The 21399-nt window shown below is 35.6% G+C and overlaps 1 protein-coding gene across 6 annotated transcripts in view; it reads left to right on the top strand.

Annotated features, from left to right (window-relative positions):
• The window catches only part of BTBD8 (BTB domain containing 8), a 93443-nt gene that overhangs the window by 57880 nt on the left and 14164 nt on the right, over window positions 1–21399 (top strand). For all 6 annotated transcript variants that reach the window (XM_045801796.2, XM_045801794.2, XM_045801795.2 and 3 more), the window contains 5 exons: window positions 1227–1323; window positions 6547–6635; window positions 7108–7210; window positions 19361–19543; window positions 20243–20380. In XM_045801796.2, the coding sequence (XP_045657752.2) occupies window positions 1227–1323; window positions 6547–6635; window positions 7108–7210; window positions 19361–19543; window positions 20243–20380 (610 nt within the window). The remainder of the gene's footprint in view (window positions 1–1226; window positions 1324–6546; window positions 6636–7107; window positions 7211–19360; window positions 19544–20242; window positions 20381–21399) is intronic.

Raw genomic sequence — 21399 nt, forward strand, 5'->3', positions numbered from 1 at the left:
TAGAACTCACAGTGATTAGATTAAGAAAAGTATTTGACTAAGATTTTTTCAGAAAACCCTTATATTTGCTTTGGAAAAATAAATAACAGGTTTTTATAAAGTAAAATTGAATTAAATTTTTTTTTAAAGATTTTATTTATTTATTTGACAGAGATAGAGACAGCCAGCGAGAGAGGGAACACAAGCAGGGGGAGTGGGAGAGAAGCAGGCTCATAGCGGAGGAGCCTGATGTGGGGCTTGATCCCATAACGCCGGGATCACGCCCTGAGCCGAAGGCAGACGCTTAACTGCTGTGCCACCTAGGTGTCCCAAAATTGAATTAAATTTTGAACAATTATCATACTACTTTATTTTTAAATTTTAAGATTAGTGTCTTAAACAGCAAAAGAAAACGAAAAAGAAAAACCTTAAAATTACTTTAAGAATATAGGTATCCTAAAGACCAACAATGGTTATTAAGTGCTCTTAGTGAAATGCCATCTAAGTTGCTAAAATTGTACTGGAAAATGAAATCTACCTTGCTCTTCTAATTTTTTGGATGTCCTCTTTTATTGCTGTTCTGATATCAAACACATGAAAGCTGCTCTTTTAATTTAAATATTCATTGGTTCCTTTAATTACAAACTGAATAAATATGGTTTTGGAGGGAAAGTGTCATGAGTCACAGGGATTAAGTACTGAAGTTTTCACCCCTGGAAATCATGCTCTCAAGGCTTGTTGGTTTCCTAAGTACCTAAAGTGTGGTGCTGGGAAATACTTGCCAAATGAAAGCAGCAGTAGAAACTGAGTCATTGGATACTGTTTCTAATCTTAGGATCATTTGTAGGGATTTTCAATATTATAAGCATCAATTATGCTCTTCCGAAGTAAGTTTTTATTATACAAATTTGTTGCAAAGAGTTTTGTAACTTTTACAGCCTTTGAAGCAGCTTCCTGAAATTTGATATATATGTCACTGAAAATATGAGGGGAATTTGGTTGAAACATCTCCAAATTTAATTCTTGTTATTCTCCACTAACCAAGTCATGTGACAGTGCTTTCAACTTTTGACCTGTGTCCTTTTTATTACCCATAAGGGATATCTATTATGTATGGCAGAAAATTAGGGGTAAAATAAATCAGATTATTATTTTTCTAAACAGACTATATATCGTCAGAAACTTATTGTGTGTTATTCCTTGGTTTTCAAATTGGAGAATTAACAGTGTATCTATTTTTATTTTAGTCAGATACTCAATATGGCTGATATGTATGGATTGGAAGGATTAAAAGAAGTAGCAATCTATATTTTAAGAAGAGATTACTGTAATTTCTTTCAGAAGGTAATTACTGAGTCTCAGAAATATTTTACCCAATGCTTAAAGTCACCCATTACTACCTACTGGATTTTTAACTCTGACAGTGAATAGTACTTTGAATCTTAAAATATCAAGTCAGTTTAACTTATGGGAACTCTAGTTGAGAAAGAGCTCCTATGGTATGTTTGCAAAAACCAGAAATTCAGATCATTTAAGTAAAATAAAATTGACATGGGGTTTATTGAAAGGGTATAGAATATATATATTCTACCTTTATAATTCAAAGGTAGAATATACACTTGGGACTCAGTCAGGGTTTGGAATTAAGAGAAGTCAGGGACCAAAGTTACATTCTCCATTTATCAAAACACATTTATTACAAGTGTTTCATTGGTTCTTTTCCCTGAAAGAACACTGTGCCTTCCTGTGACTTCTCTTTATGGCATGTTCTTGGGGTGGAATATATTTCTCTTGGTCTCCCCAGGTGAAGTAAGTGTGAATACTAACTTTTAACTTTAGTTTGTGCAAACATAAATTTATTGTCTAAAGAAAGATCTCATACTATGCATTTTGTACATTATTCTTAGATTCTCTATCGTTTTAATTGACTCTGTGACTGATAGCTTATTTTTTATTTTCTAATTTATTCTTTTCTACATTTTCTAAATTTTCTACAATAGTCATGTGTTACTTTTTTTCTTTTAAGATTTTATTTATTTGAGAGGGGCGGAGAATGAGAGAGAGCATGAGCAGGGGAAGGAACAGAGGGAGAGGAAGAAGCAGGCTCCCCACTGAACAAGGAGCCCTATGCGGGCTCTATCCCAGGACACTGGGATCATAACCTGAGCCAAAGGCAGACGCTAATCCTACTGAGCCACCCAGGCACCCCCATGTATTACTTTTATAATCAACAGAAAAACAAACCTTTAAAGAATTGTTTTACATCCATTTCCTTCTTATTGGGTACTTGAGGCAACAGTACGTATTGTATGAATTTTAATTAGGTAATTTTAATAATTTGAATGACATTTAAATTTAGATTTTTGTGTTAGGTAGGACTTTTCCTACCTCTTTGTAAGTTGTAGCTGAGGAAGCACCTTAAGTGCTAAAACAGAGCCATGAATAGTTGCGTATAGCACCACCTCCACTAACACCCACTCAGGGTTTACTGAGAAACAGCTACCTTTAATCAGTCATTCATTCCAGCCTCTAGAAGTAAGGGAACTAGAAGAAGGAGGGTGGTCTGTTGTGTCCTCAACTTTGTAGAAGGTGAGGGATTAAGGATTCTGATGAAAGATTTTCCTTCTCATTCATCTGCTTCCCCCATCTTCCCAGCCAAGTGAAAGTTAGGAGGGAAGTACAAGCATATCCTGAATAAAGATTAAAGATAGAATGTATCTGCAATGAGGAGATATGTCTTATCCCTCAGATGGACATATATACCACATCTGTAAAACCAGCCCACTCTGGAGCTTCCATTAAAAAATGAAAGAAAATGGTAAGAGATTTCTTGGAAGAGCCTGGAATATGCCTCAGAAACCAGTGAGAGTATACTCAAATGTGGGGATTTCTAAAGGGAGAAGCCGGTACCAGCTTGGTTGTTAGGGACAACAGCTGTTGCCATATATAGAAGATAGTATGGGGCATCCACTCCACTCTCCAGTTACACATGGTAGGCAGGGAAGGAAGAGACCTTAGTGGTTCTGTGAAGATTAGAAGATGCTGGTACAGGGCTGAATGATGCTGTGTTCCACCTAGGGAAGCACTGTGCATCATGAACCACTAGAAGAATCTTTATCCACTGAGAGGCTAGGGTGAAATTCAGTCTGTCCCTAAAAGAGTCATCAGCAAAGGCCATCAAGATCTTAATTAGAGCAAACTCAGTGACATCAACCTACTACCATGTTGTGTCTGGTTAGCTATATGGCCATCTATAGTCCTCTTACACAAGAGTTATACCCAGAAAATGGAGGAGCAGGAGACCAGACCTTGCTCTCTATTCCCTATTCCAGATCTCCCCAACTGTAAATGTAGTTGGTGATGGGGGAGAGAAAGATTCTAAGGTAAAATGTAAGATTGGTATTTAAACAGTACTCTACTGAATTCCAATATCAAAAATAACCAGAAAATACTGGAATTTGCCCATAGTGTCATTAAGGGATGGGAAAAAAAAGAGAGTTTGACACCACATAGTTGCCAGCACTACTTGGGGAAAAAGTTTTATCTTAGTATCTCCTCTGAGCTGAGACTCCTCAATAAACCAATTACATATAACATTTTAAAAATAATCTCTTTTATGGATGGCCTTTGGACCATTGCCGCTGGTTTTTAATATGTTAATGAGTATGTATAGGTTATTGTAACTTCTTGCATTTTACTTGCAATATTCACTTAATTTTTAAAACACAAAAGGCATATTTGTTGACATTAAAACAAGAAAATGAAATTTTAAAAAGATTGTCAATATACTTTATTGAAAACTTATTTCACTTTATTTTGCTTCCTTTAATATCATGTGTATTATTGTGGTAATAGATATTTGAGACAATATTTTATCACTTGATCTTTAAACTTTTTGCTTTATGTATTTTCTTAATCTATAAATATTCAAACATAATTTTTAACTTCTAGAACTCAATTATGTAGTTTCTTGGCAGTGAATTAAATATAGTAAGCCTATTATTACACACTCCACAGTAATACAGATTTGGGTGTAAAGTAATGGGTAACCAGCTCTGGAACTACTAACAAGCTTTAGTTATTTCATGAACTTCACAATTTTACCTTTTACACAATTAAAATTTTTGGACTTAATTTGTAGAATTAAAGTTAGCTTTATATTATGTATTTTGTGTCACCTCTTTTTTTTTTTTTAAGATTTATTTATTTACTTTAGAGAGAGCACACTCTGGTGTGTGAGTAGGGGGAGGGGCATAGGGAGAGAATCTTCAAGCAGACTCCCCGCTGAGTGCAAAGCCCCACGGCTCCATCCCATGACCCACGAGATCATGACCTGAGTCAAAACCAAGAGTCAGACGTTTAACTGACTGAGCCACCCAGGTGCCCTTTGCCACCTCTTTAAAAACATATTTTAGGTAGTAATTTAAATATATGTCTTACCAAATTCTGCAAGCAGATTTTGAAAATAACTAAAGGTCAGTCATCCTGTTACAGAATATTTGGGAATTAGCATTTTTATATAAGTAAAATTCTCAGTGAAAGTTAACCTCTTAAGTCAGTGGTCAGTAAACTTTTTCTATAAAAGGCCAGATAGCAAATACTGTTGGCTTTGTGGGCCGTACGTTGTCTGTCACAGCTTCTCAGCTCTGCTGTTATGGAACAAAACCAACTATAAACAATATGTAAATGAACAGCATAGCAGTGTTCAAATAAAACTTTATTCACAAAAACAGTGGTGGGCTAGATTGGCCCACAGGTATAGTTTGCTAGTCTCTGCTTTAAGCAGCAAGTTATTTTGTATTTTTATTTTTTTTAAAGGTTTTATTTATTTATTTGAGAGAGAGGGAGAGGCACAAGCAGTGGGGAGGGGCAGAGGGAGAAGCAGACTCCCTGCTGAGCAGAGAGCCTGACACGGGGCTGGATCCCAGGACTCTGGGATCATGACCTGAGCCGGAGGCAGATGCTTAACTGACCGAGGTACCCAGGTACCCCAAGTTACTTTATATCTTAATTATTTTTTATGGAAATTTTTTTTAAGTTATACATCAGTTAATGGACATCACATTGTAAAGGGCTGGTTATTCCTAAATAAAATGAGATTGTTGGACTTTTTAACTCTTGTTTTACTTTTACAATTTTTTAGACTCTGGGTGTTTTTATGTTTATACCAGTAATTTCTTCCCATGAGTTTGATACTATTATCTGAAGTGCTTCAGAAAACCGAATTATTTAACTTGGTAGAATTACCACTGTATAATCTATATAGTGACAGCCATTTCTGATTTTAGAATAACCTAGAGTACCTCCAGTTATCTCAAAGGGAATAACCAAATTGTTAATATGCAAAGCAAAATATTTACATTTAATTTATTTAACACTAATATGATACTTTAGGAAAAGTGTATTAGAAACTCAAATTAATAGCAATTCATAATTTTGAAAGTTGAAAATCACTGACCTTATTAGAAAGACAGTGCTGAATGAAATTCTAAAGAACCTTTGCTCTCCTCTGAGAGCAAGGGATCTTCAGAAGGACACATTTAGAAACTACATACATAAATTGATTGATCAGTGATCTTTATTAAGTGTATAAACCTCACATTACAACAAATGAATGTGTACAAAGAGAAGTTGAACTCTATTCACCCTAATCGGCAATAGATGTGCTTAGGAAATAATCCAAAACCTGAAAATAAATGATATGGGCAATATGTAGCAGAGAGGCTTAACACCAAGAGCAGTGACTTGTTGTCACTATTTATATCTACATTTTATTTGTTTTCTTTACTTCTGTATATGGGCTTTTAAAAATATGTTTTATAATTATGATCTAATTCTCATTTTGTCTGAGGTCAATGTAGGACCTCCCATTGCACATGTACTTAGAGCTATATTTATACTTTAGGTAGCAGATTAGACCATATGCTTGCATTGCAATGTGATGATCTAGAAATTATTATACCATTTTACTTTTAAAAATTAAGCTAAATGTAAGCAAAATAAGTCAGTCAGAGAAAGACAAATACCGTATGATTTCACTCGTGTGGAATTTAAGAAACAAAACCAATGAATATAGAGGCAGGGAAGGAAAAATAAGATGAAAACAGAGAGGAGACAAACCATAAGAGACTCAACTCTAGGAAAGAAACTGAGGGTTGCTGGAGGGGAGGTTGGAGGGGGATGGGGTAACTGGGTGATGGGCATTAAGGAGGGCACTTGATGGAATGAGCACTGGGTGTTATATGCAACTGATGAGTCACTAAATTCTACCTCTGAAGCTAATAGTACACTGAATGCTAATTAAGTTGAATTTAAATAAATTAAATAAAATTCAGCTAAATGAAATTAGAATAAAACTTGTGTGCATTCTGACAGCTGAGAGAGTTCAAGTGCTATTCTATAAAACTAAAGGTTGTTAGTGATACTCAATTTTAATAGAACTGACTTTTGAATTACACGCATTTATTCTGCAGTTTAGGTATGTAAATCAGATCATCTTTATGAACCAAATACTTTAAGCCTCTAGAGTTGATAAAGAATATATGTGGTGTTTTCTATCAATTTTAGCCTGTTCCCAGAAGCTTGGCATCTGTATTAGAGTGCCTAATTATTGCTCATACAGTTGGAGTGGACAGTCTTTTTGCTGACTGCATGAAGTAAGTGATCTGAAGTAGTGTTGATACTATTAATGTAGGAATTTTGTTCTTCCATTCTTCTTATTTTCTGGGGAATTTTGGAATTGGCCTATTTTCTTGGGCACATTGTGTGTGGCTTAATGCATAACTAGTTGTAACAATTGTGAGGAGGATTATTGACTTAGATATTACTCAGCATGCTTGGGATCAATTTTATTTTAGCTGAACCATGATTATTTATGTCAAAATCTGTGCATATAACTCAGAGTGGATTTAAAATATGTGTTTACAGAAAGGGGAGGATAGTTAAGTCCATCAGAGAACTCACAAAATTAACTATAAAGTTCTTTAAAAAAATTTAACTATAAAGGTTACTCATCACATATATATGCACAACTTATATCATTGAAAATAAAAAGTATTATTTGAGTTTTATAATTAAAGATATCTTCATTTCTCTAACTTGGGATTCTTTGATTTTTTTTTTTAACAGGTGGATTGTAAAGCATTTTGCAAGGTTTTGGTCTGAGAGAAGTTTTGCAAATGTACCTCCTGAGATTCAGAAAAGTTGTCTTAATATGTTGATTCAGTCTTTAGTGAGTATAACCTGAATACCCTTGTTTGTATTTGTCATCAAAAAGTTTATTTGATTTTGTATAGGTACTTTCAATGTTTTAAATATAAATGTAGAATTATATTATAAAAGCAAGATGAGAGAACCAATTCCAGATAACCCAGAACCAGTTGAGAACCTGCCTTTAAGATTCTGTTCCCCTGTACCAGATTCATTAGTTAGGGTTCAGAGATACAGAACCACTAGGAAGTATATTTTGGTTTGTGATCAAAGGGAGAGTGGTGCCACAGATGGAAGTTGTACATTGGTATTAATAACATGGATTTCCACTTACTAAAGTGGATTTGGATACAATGCTGTAACTTCTCTATGGCAACATTTCCCAAGAGGACCAGCTGTTTACTTGGTGGCCAGTTAATTACATTGGACCACTTCATCCTGGAAAAGGCAGTGCTGTGTTCTCAGTGAAGTAGACATTTGCTCTGGATATAGATTTGCCTTCCTTGCCCCCAGTGTTTCTGCTAAATCCACTATCCATGGACTTACAGAATGCCTTTTTCACAATCGTGGTATTTCACACAGCATCACTTGTGGCTAATGAACTCACTTCACAGTAAATCAAGTCTGGCAGTGAGCCCATGCTCATGATTTCACTGGTTTTTCCATGTTTTTTATCATCCTCAAATAACTGACTTAATAATACCAGCTATGACCAAGTTACCAGTTACAGAAATTAGTGCTATAGTAGTGATGATATAAATACCCATTTCCCTTTTTAATGTAAATTTTGTTTATATAAACCACTGTTTATATATACTTTTTCCACTGTCTCATATCTCTACCATTTATTTTAAGACATGTTAATAGTAGTTAATTTTATATCTCCGTATTAAAGTTACAGGATACCAAAGGGGATTGTGAATCAGTTTGGAAAACAATAAATATCACCAAAGACAAAAAAGGGACTTTGTATCTGCTTATTGGGAAAGGGTTAGCATGTTTGTTGTATACAGGATAGTTATACCGTGTTAGGCAAAAGCATAACTTTGTTATTGTCTCCATTTGGGAATTAAGTAATGTTTAAAGAGAAGCGTATGGGTACCAAGCTGACAAAGGGCAGGATACAGTGGTTTTGTAACATTGTCAGCTTGGCTAGGATAAACTGTGCTTCCCAGAATTTCCCTCTTTGAATGTTTCCAGTTGAAGTGGCCACAGAGACAACTTGGCGTGAGATTTGGAGGATAAAGTGAAGCAGCAGGCTCTTTTTTTTTTTTTTTTAAATCACCAGGACTATTGGGACAGGCACTTTTATCTCACACATGTTGCTTGTTTACTGGCTCACCTCGTTGGCATGAAATAGCAGACAAACTGCAACTGCTCCACCTTGCCCTGTGTCCTTCTTTGGCTGCTCTTACCCCTATGCCAAGGATATGTTTAGCTCCATGATGAAGGGCACCAGCATCTCCTGACGGACCCCCATTGTATCCAGGTTGGAGGCAGTGAGACCGGAAATGAGTCCGACATCCTTGTGGGTTATAGTTTATGCTCTTGGATGTCAGCTTTTTCTTGCTCTCCTGTACTTTATATCTATCTTCCCTTCTAAGCTGCCTTCCCTGTGGTCTTCAAACTACATCATCATATGCAAAGACCATTTAACAAGCTCCCATGTTTGCATACAGTCAAATCCCTGTAACAAATTCCTTTATATGTATATAATTAACTCCTAGTGGTTCTTTTTTCTGATTGAACCCCAAATGATACATCAGACTGTGTGACATGGAAGATACATCTAAACCTAACCAGGAAAATAAGTGTAGGCCTTCAGCTGGTGAGATACCACTGCAAAAAATAAATCTAAATCTGTATTTATGCTAATGAAGGACTGTGTAGTTTTGTTGCTTAATATTTTGTATCCGTTTCTTTGGTCAGTGAATAGTTACTCCTTGTTCATGAAGGCAAACAAATGGCCCAGATATAATTCAGTTTACTGGAAGTAGAAACATCATTTACTACTATTACTGTTATTATTTGTATTATTACTTAGTAGGTGTTTTTAGATCTTCACAGTTCAAAATATAATTTTCGTTTTTAAAATTTTATATAAGAGGTATTCTTATTAGAGAAGTGCTTTATTCAAGTACACAGTCAGTAGATGACAAAGCAGATCTTAAAATCAATTGCTGCCATTCTAAAGATAATATAATAGGTGTTCACTGTGGGCAAAGATTTTTTTTTTTTGAAGAAGTATGGACCTTGACTTCATCATCTCACAAATTGATGGAAGGAATGGCATTTAAATAACTAAGTAAAATACAGGTTAGACTATGATGAGTACTAACATTCAGCTCCGTGTCAAAAGCATCCATTCTTGGTAAAAACCCTCAACGGTGTAGAGATAGTTGGAACATACATCAGCATCATAAAGGCCATATATGAAAGACCGACAACTATTATCATCTTCAATGGAGAAAAACTGAGAGCTTTTCCTCTGTGGTCAGGAACAAGACAAGGATGCCCACTTTCACCGTAACTATTTAATATAATACTGGAAGTCTTAGCCTCAGCAATCAGACAACAAAAAGAAATAAAGACATCCAAATTGGCAAGAGAGAAGTCAGACTTTGGCTATTTGCAGACAACATGATACTCTATGTAGAAAACCCGAAAGATTCAACCAAAAAATTGTTAGAAGTAATACATGAGTTCAGCAAAGTCACAGGATATAAAATCAATGTGCAGAAATCTGTTGCATTTCTGTATAACAGTAACAAAGCAGCAGAAAAAGAAATCAGGGCATTGATCTCATTTGCATTTGTATCAAAAACAACAAGATACCTAGGAATAAACTTAACCAAAGAGGTAAAAGATCTGTACTCTGAAAACTATAGAACACTTATGAAAGAAATTGAAGAGGATACAAAGAAATAGAAAAACATTCCATGCTCATGGATTGGAAGAACAATCATTGTTAAAATGTCTCTACTACCCAAAGCAATCTACACATTTAATGCAATCCCTATCAAAATACTACCAGCATTTTTCACAGAGCTAGAACGAACAATCCTAAAATTTGTATGAAACCGCAAAAGACACCAAATAGCCAAATGTAATCCTGAAAAAGAAAAAACTGGAGGCATTACAATTCCAGATTTCAAGCTCTATTACAAAGCTATGATCATCAAGACAGTATGGTACTGCCACAAAAACAGACACATAGATCAGTGGAACACAGTAGAGAACCCAGTAATGGACCCACAACTATATGGCTAACTAATATTCAACAGAGGAGGAAAGAATATCCAATGGAAGAAAAGTCTCTTCAACAAATGGTGTTGGGAAAACTGGACAGCGACATGCAGAATAATGAAACTGGGCCATTTTGTTACACCATAGACAAAAATAAATTCAAAATGGATGAAAGACCTCAATGTGAGACAGGAAACTATGAAAACCCTAGAGGAGATCAAAGCAGCAATTTTTTTGAGCTTGGCTGTAGCAGCTTCTTACTAGACACATCTCCAGAGGCAAGGAAAGCAAAAACAAAAATGAACTATTGGGACTTCACGAAGGTAGAAAGCTTCTGCAGAGCAAAGGAAACAGTCAGCAAAACTGAAAGGCAGCCTCCAGAATGGCAGAGGATATTTGCAAATGATATATCAGATAAAGGATTAGTATCCAAAATCTATAAAGAACTTATCAAACTCAACACCCAAAAAAGAATCCAGTTAAGAAATGGGCAGAAAACATGAATAGATACTTTTCCAAAGAAGACACACAACTGGCTAACAGACATATGAAAAGGTGCTCAACATCACTCATCATCTGGGAAATATAAGTCGAAACCACAATGGATACCACCTCACAACTTCCAGAGTGGCTAAAATTAACAACACAAGAAACAACAGGTGTTGGCAAGGATGAGGAGAAAGGGGAGCCCTCTTACACTGTTGGTGAGAATGCAAACTGGTGTAGCCACTCTGGAGAATAGTATGGAGGTTCCTCAAAAAGTTAAAACTAGAATTACCTTATGACCCAGCAATTGCAGTATAAGGTATTTACCTAAAGGATACAAAAATACAGATTCAAAGGGGCACATGTGCCCCAATATTTATGGCAGCATTTTCAACAATAGCCAAACTATGGAGAGAGCCCAAATGCCCATCAACTGATGAATGGGTAAAGAAGATGTGGTGTATATATACACAATGGAATATTAGACATCAAATAGAATGAAATCTGGCCATTTGCAATTATGTGGATGAAGCTAGAGCATATTGTGGTAAGTGAAATAAGTTAGTAGGAGAAAGACAAATACCATATGATTTCACTCATGTGGAATTTAAGAAACAAAACATGAACAAACATATGGGAGGGACCAAAAAAAAAAGAGAGAGAGAGAGAGAGAAACAAACCATAAGAGACTCTTAAAGACAGAGAACAAACTGAAGGTTGATGGAGGGACAAGGGTGGGGGATGGGGTAGATGGGTGATGGATATTAAGGAGGGCACTTGATATGATGAGCACTGGGTGTTGTATGTAGTGATGAATCACTGAAACCAATATTGAACTGTATGTTAACTAGAATTTAAGTAAAAATTTGAAAAGAACAAAAGTTCCATGTCGGTCTAATTTACCCTGGTAACCCCAGCCTTAGAGCAGTGCCTGGCACATATTAGGCAACTCAGTATATATTGTCAAATAAGTAAATAATAAGTATAAGTTATAATTCAGGTATTTACTGAGATCACAGAGGTTATAATGATTGACTCTGATTAGAAGGATGAGAGCAGTAATTTGAGATGAAGCTGAAGATGAGGATGATTTCAAAATAAAAGAAGTATGTTAGGCTATTCCTGACAAACTTTTAAAGTGTACCAGAGACCTGGAGACAGGAATTCTAATATTCTGTAACTGGAATGAGAAGAGATACATTTGGGGAGAGGCTAAGGCCAGATTGGGAGGGATCTTAATTGAATGTCTCGTTAAGAAATCTGATTTTTTGGGGGCGCCTGGGTAGCGCAGTCGTTAAGCATCTGCCTTCAGCTCAGGGCGTGATCCCGGCGTTCCGGGATCGAGTCCCACATCGGGCTCCTCCGCTGGGAGCCTGCTTCTTCCTCTGCCACTCCCCTGCAGTGTTCCCTCTCTCACTGGCTATCTCTCTGTCACATAAATAAAATCTTAAAAAAAAAAAAAAATCTGATTTTTTTTTTTACAAGTGGTAAGTATATGAGTTTATTGTAGAATAAGCCCTTCATACTATGCCTCTACCTCTGTTACAATGTTTTATTTTAATTTGTAACTCTAACCTGGTCCTTATAAGCTTTGTGAAAGTTCTTTTTTTCCTTTCAAGACAGATGAACATCAGAACAGCCAAACATCCAGTAGCCTTTGGTATCCTGGTGATGATAATGAAAATTAGAAAACATGTCTTTCCTTGTGAATAGTCAACCTTTAAGAAATATTAACAATATATTCTTCATATTTTGTTATACAAACAAAATATAGTTAGTTTTTGATAAAAAATAGGATATTTTTAAATCGTGCTGGGAAAACTGGACAACTACATGCAAAAGAATGAAACTGGACCAGTTTCTAACACTATACACAAGAATAAACTCAAAATGGATTAAGGACCTAAACTTGAAACTTGAAACCATAAAAATCTTAGAAGAGAACATAGGCAGTAATATGTCTGACATGGTCAAGGCAACGTTATTCTAGATATGTCTCCTCAGGCAAGGACAACAAAAGCAAAAATAAATTATTGGGACTACAACAATGTAAAAAGGTTTTGCACAGTGAAGGAAAGCATCAACAAAACTTTTAAAAAAGGCAGCCTACCGAACGGGAGAAGATATTTGCAAATGATACATCCAATAAGGGATTAATACCCAGAATATATGAAGAACTTATGCAGCTCGACACGAAAAACCAAACAGTCCAATTAAAAACCTGGCAGAAGACCTGAATAGACATTTTTCCAAAGACGACATACAGATGGCCAACAGACACATGAAAAGATGCTCAGCATAACTAATCATCAGGGAAATGCAAACCAAAACCACAATGAGATATCATTTCACACCAGGCAGAATGACAAGTTATCAAAAAGATAAGAAATAACAAGTGTTGGGTGCCTGGGTGGCTCAGTTGGTTAAGCAACTGCCTTCGGTTCAGGTCATGATCTTAGAGTCCCAGGATTGAGTCCCGCATCAGGCTCTCTGCTCAGCAGAGGGTCTGCTTTTCCCTCTGACCCTCCCCCCTCTCATTCTGTCTCTCTCTCAAATAAATAAAATCTTAAAAAAAAAAAAAAAGAAATAGCAAGTGTTGGCAAGGATATGGAGAAAAGGGAACCCTCGTGCACTATTCGTGGGAATGCAAACTGGTACAGGCACCATGGAAAAAAGTATGGAGGTTCTTCAACAAATTAAAAATAGAAATACCCTATGGCCCAGTAATTGCACTACTGGATATTTACCGAAAGAAAATGAGAACACTAATTCAAAAAGATAAATGCTCCTCTCTGTTTATTGCTACGTTATTTACAATAGCCAAGATATAGAAGCAATGGAAGTGTCCATTGATAGATGGATAAAGAAGATGTGTACGTACACACACACACACACACACACACACACACACACACACACAGAGGAATATTATGCAGCCATAAAAAGGATGAGATCTTAACCATTTGTGACAATGTGAATGGACCTAGAGGGTATTATGCTAAGTGAAGTAAGTCAGACTGAGAAAAACACTATATAATTTCACTTATCTTTGGAATCTAAAAAAACAAATGAATAAGCAAAAAGCAGAATCAGACCTATAAATACAGAACAAATTAGGGTTGCCAGAAGGAAGGGGTGGGAGTATGGGCAAAATGGGTGAAAGGGACTGGTAGATACAAGCTTTCAGTTATGGAATGAATAAGTCACGAGAAAAAATGGCACAGGATAGGGAGTATAGTCAATGATATTGTAATAGTGTTGCTTGGTGACAGATGGGAGCTACACTTGTGGTGAGCATAGCATAATGTATAGAGAAATTGAATCACTATGTTGTACACACGAAACTAATGTAACACTGCGTCAACTATACTCAAATAAAAAATTTAATAGAATATTTTTAATTTTTTTCGAATTAAAATTTAAAATAAGTTATCCAAAAAGTGAAAGAGCAGGCAGTCTTCTTAGTCTTCTTTAGTTCTAATTCAGTTCAGCTGCATGTGCTGTGATGGGTGCTTTACTCTATCAGTGACCTCCATTGGTGACATGCCCAACACTGTCATGTACCAAGGGAGATGAGAAAATGCTGCATTGAACTATATTTGGAGGGTTTTGTTTGTTTTTTATTAATGTCAGGGCAGTTAAGTAAGATGTGACTGCTCCGGGGGATGGGGGGCGGGGGGAGGTATGAGTATAAGAGAGAAAGGGTTAGAAAAGTTATGATTTTATAATGTGTAATTACTTGAACTCTTTTAAAACATGATTAAATTTTTCTGTGTCAAAATATTTTGTTTAACCCCCTTTAAAAAGCAAATTATGAAGAGTTTTTAAATTTAGGAAAGTTAAAACAGAAGTAAGTATACGCATGGTCACTAGGGTAAAACAAAGTTATATATATTATGCTATTAGTCCTAAGGCCAAAGGATAGCTTAAGACCTATTTGATTAACACATTATCATAAAAATTAGGAAGTAGTATGAGTCATAATGTTTGTTCAATATATAGTATTAATATACCAGGAAGCTTGCTAGAAAAATTTCAAGTTGAATCTATACCTCACATCCTGATGTACCAGGGATATATTCCAAATAGATCAAAGATTTGAATGTGGAAAAAAAACCCAACATTAAAATACTACAATAAAACCTAGGAGAATTATAACCTTGGCAGGAGAGTGGGGATATAAAAGTCAGAAGCCTTAAAAAATTCTGATTACATAAAAATGCAAAATTTCTGTGTAGTAAAAATGACCATAAGCAAAGTCAAAAGACAAATGACAGTTCATATCATACTTTTGATTCTAATTTTCCTAATATAGAGGAGTTCTACAAGTTGATTTTTTTTTAAAAAAGGACAGAATTAGATCACAAAGAAAATACAAACACCTTAATTCGATGAATAAATCAACTTCATTTAAGAGAAATGGACACAAAAATTACAGTATCAAACTATTTTCTGTCTTTTAGAATGAAAGGAATTAGCACAACTTTTGCTGTGTTTGGCTGTGACTGAGAGTAAGAATTTCTTTTTACTTTGTAACCCAGTACACTCACACATATAAGACTGAAACAAGTTTCACAAAAGAATACTTACCATTATTACATGATGTACTGATATTTCCTATTTTTCTCTTTTCTCTCTTCTTTGTTTTGTTTTCTAATGCTGATCGTAAGCCACTAAAAATATTTCTCTAGGTTGCTAGGAGAGAAAGCTACAGTTTGGAAAACAGTCCTCCGTTGAATATATATTGGCAATGTTTAGGATACTGCTGGTGCCCCACCTCATATCCTCTTGGCCAGTGTGTGAACTCCAGCCATTGCTGCAAGATCCAGCTGCATTTGCGTGCAATCCGACAGCACTTTCCCTCAGCCACATCACACTTATTTCTCATTTTCTGGTCTAAGGCTTCACTGTCACTCTACACAGGGTACCTACAGCTCAGTAATTCTGACACCTATGCAAACCTGGAAATACAAGGAAGTTAACAACCCAGGGGATAAGCCTTGATTAATGGGAGATGGGAGCCAGTGGTTAAATGTTTCCCTGTTTTGTCCCTAGGGCAGAATAAATCAAAGTGCATTCTCTGGCTCTTCAGAGGGTCCCCAGCAAGATTGAGCCTCGTTGCCTGTAAAGTGTATGCTTTATCAGTGCTTGTCAAACTTTAGTATATATGCAAAACACTTCAGGATCTTGATTACATGTAGGTTCTAATTCAGTAAGTCAGAGGTGGAAGCTGAGATTCTGTGTTTCTAATAAGCTCCAGGTGTTGCAGATGGTGTGGCTCACACTGAGTAGTAAGGACCTAGAAACCCTACCCTTCCATTGACTTTCCCTCCTTCCCTGTTTCACTCCCCTAATGCCTCAGATTCTCTTGGGATCACTTAAAAATAAACTATGCATGGGGCGCCTGGGTGGCACAGCGGTTAAAGCGTCTGCCTTCGGCTCAGGGCGTGATCCCGGCGTTACGGGATCGAGCCCCACATCAGGCTCCTCCGCTATGAGCCTGCTTCTTCCTCTCCCACTCCCCCTGCTTGTGTTCCCTCTCTCGCTGGCTGTCTCTATCTCTGTCAAATAAATAAATAAAATCTTTAAAAAAAATAAACTATGCATACAAGCCTGTTTCTCAGGCTCAGGGTTTAGGCAGAACCCAGGCTAAGACAAGTAGTAATCACCCAGTAATTCTGTTTCTAGGAATTTATCCTGTAGAAATGTTCCCATTTGTATGAAATAATTTTATTTACAAGATCTTTCATTACAACATTGTAATAGCAGAAAATCAGAAACAATGTAAATATAAATGGAGGGTTGGTTGAATGACTTAACCATATGGTGGGCTATTACGTGCCTATTAAAACAATAACAAGGGTCTTTATATTCAGATAAAAAATATTTAAGATGAACACTAAGTATAAAGGGGAAGTATAGAATATCATTTATATTAATGCTTCCATTTGAGAAAAATAAAGGCAATATTACATATATTTATTGTGTGCGTATTATGAAATAACTCTGGAAAGATACAGAAAATAAATAATATTGATTGGGAGGTGGGAAAATGGGTGGCTTGGGGACAGGAAGGGAAGGGGACTTTTCTTAGTACTGCCCTTTATATATTGAAGTTTGGAGCATATGTTAACTACTGGATTAAAATTTTATGTGTTTGGTCTAGAAATGTATGACATTTTCTTCCTTCTTTGAACCTCAACCTTCTTTGAACTCTAACACTTAATGTTATGTATTCAGGTCAATATTGGAATAAGATCACATACCACCTATGTTATCATTTATGTCCATATTTAGTTTTCCAACAGGTTCCAACATAAATTATTACTCTACTTTATATCTGTATTTTTTAAAAAAATTATTGTCATAGCAGATAACATTATGTGTGTAGTAAGCACTTTGTAGATATCTGCCAAGTTTATTTGAATACCCTACATTTGGCTTCACCACCAGAACAATCCCTACAGTAGAGCAAATTGGGCTTATTGCCTAAAATCACAGGTACTCAGAATGTCACCAGAGGAGGAAAGGATGATGGTACCAAAAAAAAAAAAATTATAGCAATGTATGATATTTTTACTCTAACAAAACAAGGGAAATATATAATACATTTTAAAAGAATTCTTGGTAAGTGGGTAAAATGTTAAAAGTTTTGTTGTTCAAGGATTAAACTTAATTTAGCTTAGGAATTCACATATAGACTCTCACCCTCTGATGATGCTAAGAAATGAACAAATGTTTGCGGGTCTACTATGACCCAGTTCTGAACTAGGCCCTGAGGAAATAATAGTGAGCCAAAACAGACATGGTTTCATGCTCAGTAAACATACAGCCTAGTGATAGAGACACGTGTTAATCAAGTAGTTGTGTTCATGATCGAATAATTACAAATGAATCAAGTAATGTAAAGAAAAGATACAGGTTCTCTGATGGCATGTATAAAAGGAATCTGATGTAGGGCTAGACATCAGGGAAGATAGTTTGAGTTGAGATCTGAAACATACAAAAGGTGTGCAGAGTTTACATCCAGCAGCCTATATTAAGGATTTCAGTCTGTTACTTCCAGATGTGTCAGTTATCTATTGCTCTGTAACAGACTACCCCAAAACTAAGTGACTTAAAACTATAATTTATAATTTCTCATAATTTTGTGGGTTGCCTGGGTGATGCTTCTACTGATTCTTCCTGAGTTCTGTCCTACAGCTGCTTTCAGCTGATGGCTAAGTTGGAGCTCGGGTTCCCACTCTATGTGGTCTTTCTTACCCAGCTTCTTCATGGCTTTGTGGTCCCAGAATTGCAAGAGCACAAAGACAGAAGCTGCAGAACTTCTTGAGACCTTGGCTCTGGAACTTGCACAGTACCACTATTTCTGTAAGCAAGTGAAAAGGCCAGTCTAGATTTAAGGGATGAGTAAATGAATTCCACCTCTCGATGGATGGAGCTACAAAGAATTTGTGGCCATGTTTTTCAATCTACTACAATCAATTGGGTAACTATTTACTCATTAAACATTTATTTACTAAGCATTGGTTCAAGAACTAGAAATCAAATATGAGTAAGATACAGTAATGTATATGGGGTCATTTTTTCCTTTTCCTTGGAGCACATGGTATTTGTAAATTTTCATTCTACCTTCCATAGAGATCAGTGTTCATGAATATTTTTTCCTATGGTATAAAAATGAATCATCATTAAATGAATAAAATATAAAAAGAGTCTTACCTAATTAGGAGGAAGAAAATCACAGAAGACTATAAGTAATTTTTAACCTTTCTGATTTTGTAATAAAGTACATGTATTTTATAGTCAGAAAAGAATTAAGGTTATGTCAGCATAACCATACAGTTATGAATGATGTATATAAACACAAAAACTAAATCAGTAGTGAAAATCTCAGAGAGGTCAAGGTTTTCTTTGTGGTTATATTATACCTCTGCTCTCAAGTTTGTTTTAGCTATCTTTTAGAGGTGGTTTGTTCCCAGCTCAAGGTTTGCCCTTTTGGATAATTCTTAATGAATGAATAAATAAGTATTATAAGTAATGACAAAGACAGCTACCTGGAATTTTAGGGTGTGTGTGTGTGTGTGTGTGTGTGTGTGTGTGTGTGTGTGTGTGTGCAGGAAAGATCATAAGAAAACAAATGTATTTTATTTGCTTAGAAAGTTATATTATGAATAGGGGCGCCTGGGTGGCACAGCGGTTAAGCGTCTGCCTTTGGCTCAGGGCGTGATCCTGGCGTTATGGGATCGAGCCCCATGTCAGGCTCCTCCGCTATGAGCCTGCTTCTTCCTCTCCCACTCCCCCTGCTTGTGTTCCCTCTCTCACTGGCTGTCTCTATCTCTGTCTAATAAATAAATAAAAAATCTTAAAAAAAAAAAAAGAAAGTTATATTATGAATAGTAATCTAACTTTTTTTCCCAATTTTTTTTTAAATTATAAGAATGATAAGAATGCTGCTTTTCTTCTGATGGAAAGTGACAGGCTAATTATCAGTTTACCCAGAGTGAAGTGGACAGAAGTAGCACTGACTATGGCATCTCAGCTGCAAGAGGAATGTATTGCATTTATTATAGAAAACTTCTCCAAGATCATTCAAAGTGAAAATTTTGCTCTTCTCTTACAGGTACTATGTCTAAAATTATATCCTATATTTAGCCCCATCTTTGTGTTCTAATCATTATGTAAGAGTTTTTATACGCAGGTTGCCTTTGATTAAATTAGTGTGACTTAAATAAATTCCATAGCAGATGGCATGCTTGCATAGGATTTAGAGCAGTGATGGACAGGATTTTTGGCTCACAAGATAATGAAGGCAGGAGGGGACAGGTTTGAGTGCACTGGCAAGGCATAATGTAACTCTGGCCAACAGTAGCCCTCAATCAGCATAAGCCATATTTTAGAAACCAGTCATAAAGATACTGTTTTGTCAGTAATACAGTAATGGTCCATGCAAAATTCTCAGTCTTATTGGGGACCCACTTGTTCTAAATTTAGTTATTGAATAAAGAACTTTGATTATTTATTTCTAGTTCTGCTCTTAGAACTATTTTGGCTTCTAGGAACAGTGTGTGTGTGTGTGTGTGTGTGTGTGTGTGTGTGTGGTGTGTGCAGATATTTTTTAAAAAGAAAACGGATTTTTATGATAATGGTTGTTATAATTATGTAATTATAATAATTACTATATTATTAACAGAGGAAATAAGATTTCTGGTTGACTTTATATGGCCAGTTATGATGAATGGTCTGTTATTAAGCCAGAGTTTCACATTTCTTACACATTTTACGTGTATTCCTATTAAATATAAATTTCTATGTTTTGTAGTCACAAGCAATGAGCAGCACAGCTGATCTATTGGACAAAATTTTAAAAGCAATTGAAGAAAACATTACCACTGAAAATAGCTGTTCTCTTTTTATGGCTCTGGACATGTTACTGAACTCTGACAGTACAAAGGAAATGGTATTTAAAGTTATGAAATTCATTTAAATGATATAATATTTGAATTGTTTTAAGATTTTAAAATATATGCACAGGGGCGCCTGGGTGGCACAGCGGTTGGGCGTCTGCCTTCGGCTCAGGGCGTGATCCCGGCATTATGGGATCGAGCCCCAAATCAGGCTCCTCCACTGTGAGCCTGCTTCTTCCTCTCCCACTCCCCCTGCTTGTGCTCCCTCTCTCGCTGGCTGTCTCTATCTCTGTTGAATAAATAAATAAAATCTTTAAAAAAAAATTAAAATATATGCACATTTTAAATGTTGCATGGTTCATTAAAGCTAGGTGATGGGGGGTTGGTTATAGTCCCTACTTTTGTGTCTGTTTGGAATTTTTCACAAAATAAAAATGTTTAAATTTCATTTACCTCTAAATAGACTTATTGTAGAAGTTCAGAATTTGGCAGTTTGACTCATTCATTCTAAACATAGTTTAGTACTTAACAATATTAATTGGTACAGCGTAACTCTAGTATTTCTCCCCTGTCACTATATTAAATTTCCTAAATATAAAACTTACAGAAAATTTTAAATAATTTTTTAGAATTCTTAATGATCAGTGTTTTATATTTTTATAATATATTCTTAATTCCTTTTTGTCTCCAAAAAAATCATATTTAAAATTGGATTGAGTAGGAAAAAGCAAAATTAAAATATTACTTATTTTTAAATGCATTTAATCAATATTAGTAAGCTATTGGAAATTACTGACATTTTGTATTTGTTCAACAAGAATGATAAAAAATTTCATCATATTTATTACTATTACATAGAGTATTTGACCTTGTAATGTCATAGTTGATTTGAAAAGTCTTGTAGAACATATTCATGTAGAGGCCCTTGGTGATTTAAAATAATGTTTGGTTGAAAGGATAAGGTTTAGCTTCATGTTCATTATAAAATTCTGTTTTTGAAGAGTAAGCCTTCATAAATAACATGTACCCGACGATTTTAAAAATCTAAGTGATGACATCATTGATCTAGCTT

Source organism: Ursus americanus, chromosome 12 (genome assembly GCF_024610735.1).
Source record: "Ursus americanus isolate L20-20 chromosome 12, mUrsAme1.1.p, whole genome shotgun sequence".
NCBI classification, from domain to species: domain Eukaryota; kingdom Metazoa; phylum Chordata; class Mammalia; order Carnivora; family Ursidae; genus Ursus; species Ursus americanus.